The sequence below is a fragment of the Orycteropus afer genome, unplaced genomic scaffold, assembly GCF_000298275.1.
Source record: "Orycteropus afer afer isolate SDZICR_OR568_19922 unplaced genomic scaffold, OryAfe1.0 scaffold00220, whole genome shotgun sequence".
Lineage (NCBI taxonomy): Eukaryota > Metazoa > Chordata > Mammalia > Tubulidentata > Orycteropodidae > Orycteropus > Orycteropus afer.
In genome coordinates this window covers 3,982,225-3,986,409 of record NW_006921807.1, presented here as the reverse complement: position 1 = coordinate 3,986,409, position 4,185 = coordinate 3,982,225, and the positions used below count along the sequence as shown (strand labels likewise).

Below are 4,185 nucleotides of genomic sequence, written 5' to 3'. Positions count from 1 at the left end.
TAAAGGCAGAATAAATATGGACACACACACATAGAAGAGAGACACCATATGAGTATGAATCTACAAGCAAGGGAATTCCAAGGATTGTTGGCAGTTACCAGAATCTAGGATAGATTCTCACAGAAATAGTTGATCTAGCTGAGATCCTGACTTTGACTTTTAGTCTCCAGAACAAAATACATTTCTGTTTTTTAAATTCATCCACTTTGTCATATCTTGTTATGGTAACTCTAGGTAACAAAGACATTTACCAAAATAAATTAGCATGTGCTTTTGACATACACTTCAACATTTCTATATGAAATATGTTTTAAACTCATTGAAATTCTTTTATAGATATAAAATTTAATAGTCAAAACTTGAACTCAATACACATTTTTGTATTGTTATTACTCTAATTATGTCTTAACACTTGCAGTTTTAAATACCAGCAAGCAATGTTGCCATAAAACTTACATATTTGAGAAACACTTGTCTTTTTCTAGAAGTCAACCACCATTCACAACTGCTAGCATTATCCATCTCACTTCTACTTGTGCTTCTTCCATATTTATAACCTTTACCTTACTGTAGCATAGAGTGTTGTTTCACTTTTTTAGATTAAACTGACTTAGACTTTGCATTAATAAATAAATCTTTATTGAGTGTAAAGGGAAGTAAGTTAATTTTATGAAGTTATTGTATAAATGTTTTATATTATAGTATGATTTTGGACCAGGCAAACATAAGATTGGATTTAGACTTGATCATAGTTCTTTGATTATGAGAAAATCACAAATTTATTGAGACTAGAATCTAGATTTAATTGACTTAAATTATAGAATCTTATAAAATGCTTTTAGATCCTGCTTGTGCAAAGCATCAAACACTTAGCTGCTAATCAGAAGATAAATATTCAAATATACTCAGAGTTTCCTGGAATAAAGACCTGGTGATCTACTTACAACAAATCAGCCATTGAAACCCTTATGGAGTATAGTTCTACTCTGATACATATGTGGTAGCCATGAGTAAGAATGAACTTGATGACAATTGATACTAGTGCTGTTATACAATGTTTGGAAAAGGTAGATTCAACGTACAGCTTTCCCCTTCATTTGTTTTGCATCAAGTACTATATTCATATACATATATACATACATACATACAAGTATATACATACATATATACTCTACAAGTAGAGTATATTAAAAAATATATAATTGGAGAACACCACTTAAAAAACTAAATTTCAATTGATACCTTCATTTTAGAAAAATAATGACATTCTAGGAATAATATTCTCCCTGGTCAATTGAGAAGTTCATGTTTACAACACAATTATATTCAGATTACAACACAACTATATTCAGATATGTAAAACTAAATAAAATTTTGAAAAGTTTATACCTAGGAATCTTAAAAGAATCATAATTAAAAACATATATCATTTAATTCTTAATAACAGAGTTCCAAATTCATGAATATTAGATCTGATGTTTGAAAGCTACAAATTTCAGCATGAAATTAGAATACATAATTATCATTTTGTTTCATTTTTTACTCTGACCAGTTTTCCAAGTGTACTGCAAGATTATCACAAAATACTTTTAGAAAATTATTATGAAGATATTTCTAAATGAATTTGTACTTACTTCTCTGTAGCTATAGCCATACTGTATCCATAGAGGCTGTGAACATCATATTGCTTTCCCCAGTGTTGCATAAAATCCATACAAATTGTTTTGGAATACAAAACTTTGTCAAGAATATCTAGGCAAAATATTAAAAAAAAAATGTGTCTTAGGAAATACAGTAACATTTAAAATTTTACATTCCTTCATGTGGTATAAGGAGTTCCAGTGGTACAGTACCTAAGGCATTTGGCTGCTAAACAGAGGTTTGTGGTTCAAACCCATCAGGCACTCTGCAGAAGGAAGACTAGGCAATCTACTTCTGTAAAGATTCACTGCCTCAGAAACCCAGTGGGGGCTGTTGTAAGTTGGAATAGACTCAATGGCCATGAGTTTGTTTTAGTTTTATATCATATACTGTGTCATACCATACTTAGCAAAAATAATGAACAAAGGAAATTTAATTCAATTAAGAGCTCTGGTAGCATAGTGGCTAAGACACTTGCCTGCTAACCAGACGGCTGGCGGTTCAAACCCACCAGCTACTCCTCGGAAGGAAGGTTGGGCAATCCTACTTCCGTAGTGATACTGCCTCGGAAACCCAAGGAGGGGTCACTATGAGTCGGGGCCGACTCGACGGCACATAACAACAACAACAACAACAACAAGTTTCAATTAGGGCCCCCACACTCTACTCTTACTAAACTTGAAATTATCATTTGACTCATTTTTCTTAATACATTCTCTGCTTCTACATAGAATAATAAATAAATAACAAATAAATAGCCTTTATCAGGTTGACCTAAATATACACATCTGTATAATTAAATTCTCATTTCAAAACTTTATAATGAATTAGATCTTTGACATGAAATCTAATTTTAGTCATGTAGACTTGTTATGTTGTTGTTAGGTGTTGTTAGTTGGCTGCAACTCATAGAGACATTATATACAGTCAGTCATTGGATTATGAACAAGTTCCATCCCTGTCTTTAAGTCAAATTTGTACATAAGCCATAATAATTAGGTACAGTTCATATCGAATGTCAGTTAGTCAAATATTTGTCCCAGAATATGGTATGCGGAGTACCTTTCTATACTTAAAAAAAAAAAATTAAAGAAACACTTCCAAACAAACTAAAACATCTTTAACATAAAAATGAACTAATAATAATGTTTTGATGCAATTCAAAAAGTAGTGACTAATTATTATCAAGAACTATTGTCTGTACCAAAAATATTTAATATAATAAACCTATGGAGGTTTGTTAGTAACTACAGGTTGTACATAAGCCGAAAATTCTTATCCCTGTAACTGCCTATAAAACAGAAAAACATTGCCTAGCCTTGCTTCATTCTCACAATCAGTGGTATATTTTAGCCCATTGTTGTAGCCACCGTGTCAGTCCATCTCATTGAAGGTCTCCCTCTTTTTCACTGACCTTCTACTTTAACAACAGAAGGAAGGTTGGGCAATCTACTTCCATAGTGATACTGCCTCGGAAACCCAAGGAGATGCTATGAGTTGGATCCGACTCCATGGCAGTGGTTGCTTTGCTTTTTCCTACTTTATCAAAGGAACTCTGACAGTGCTGTGGTTAAGGCATTCAGCTGTTAACCAAAATGTCAGTAATCTGAATTTACCAGCCATTCAGCAGGATAAAAATGAGGCAGTTTGCTTCCATCAAGATTTACAGCTTTGGAAACCTATGGGGTAGTTCTAATTCTATAAGGTCACTAGGAGTTGGAATTGATTAAACGGCAGTGTGTCTATTTTATCAATCATGATGTCCTTCACTAATGATTGGTTCCTCTTGATGACATGTCTAAAGTAAGCAAAATGAAGCCTCACCATCCTCACTTCTAGGGAGCATTCTGGCTCTTTTTCCAAGACTGATTTGTTTGTTTTGCTGGCAGTCTATGGTATAAGCAATATTCTTCACCAACACCATAATTCAGATGAGTTCATTATTCTGTCTTCCTTTTTCTTTGCTAAAGTTTGCACACATATAAGATGATTAAAAATACCCACCGTAGGTTGGGTCAGGTGCACATTCATCATCAAAAGGATATCTTTGCTTTTTAAGACTTTTAAGAAGTCTTTTACAGCAGTTTTCCTGATGCAATTTATTGTTTGATTTCTTGACTGCTGTTTCCATGGATGTTGATTGTTGATCCAAGTAGAATGAAATCTTTGACAATATCAATTTCTTCACCATAAACCATGATGTTTTTCACAAATAACAATATGTTTCAATAAAAGTATAATTCTAATTTCTATTGTTCAAGAATGTACTATGCTGTAATTTGTAGTCTTATATGATATTATAATTATTGACATCATTCTTCAGATGTCCTTATAGAAATCTGTTCTCCAAAGACCATGCCTTTTTCTTAGGTTAAAATTTTTTTACTCTATTTTAATGAGGATAAATTCCTTTTTTAAAAAATGTGTTTTAGTTATTCATATTAAAAAAAAAAAACTCGAGAGGCGGGGCAAGATGGCGGACTAGGCAGAAGGATTGCACAGACCCTCTTCAACAAAGAAAAGGGAAACCAATAAATACAGACA

The 4,185-nt window shown here is 32.6% G+C and overlaps 1 protein-coding gene across 1 annotated transcript in view; it reads right to left on the bottom strand.

Moving 5' to 3' along the window:
* The window catches only part of SI (sucrase-isomaltase), a 147,613-nt gene that overhangs the window by 101,643 nt on the left and 41,785 nt on the right, over positions 1-4,185 (bottom strand). The window contains exon 14 of the mRNA XM_007948724.1: positions 1,635-1,752. Within this exon, the coding sequence (XP_007946915.1) occupies positions 1,635-1,752 (118 nt within the window). The remainder of the gene's footprint in view (positions 1-1,634; positions 1,753-4,185) is intronic.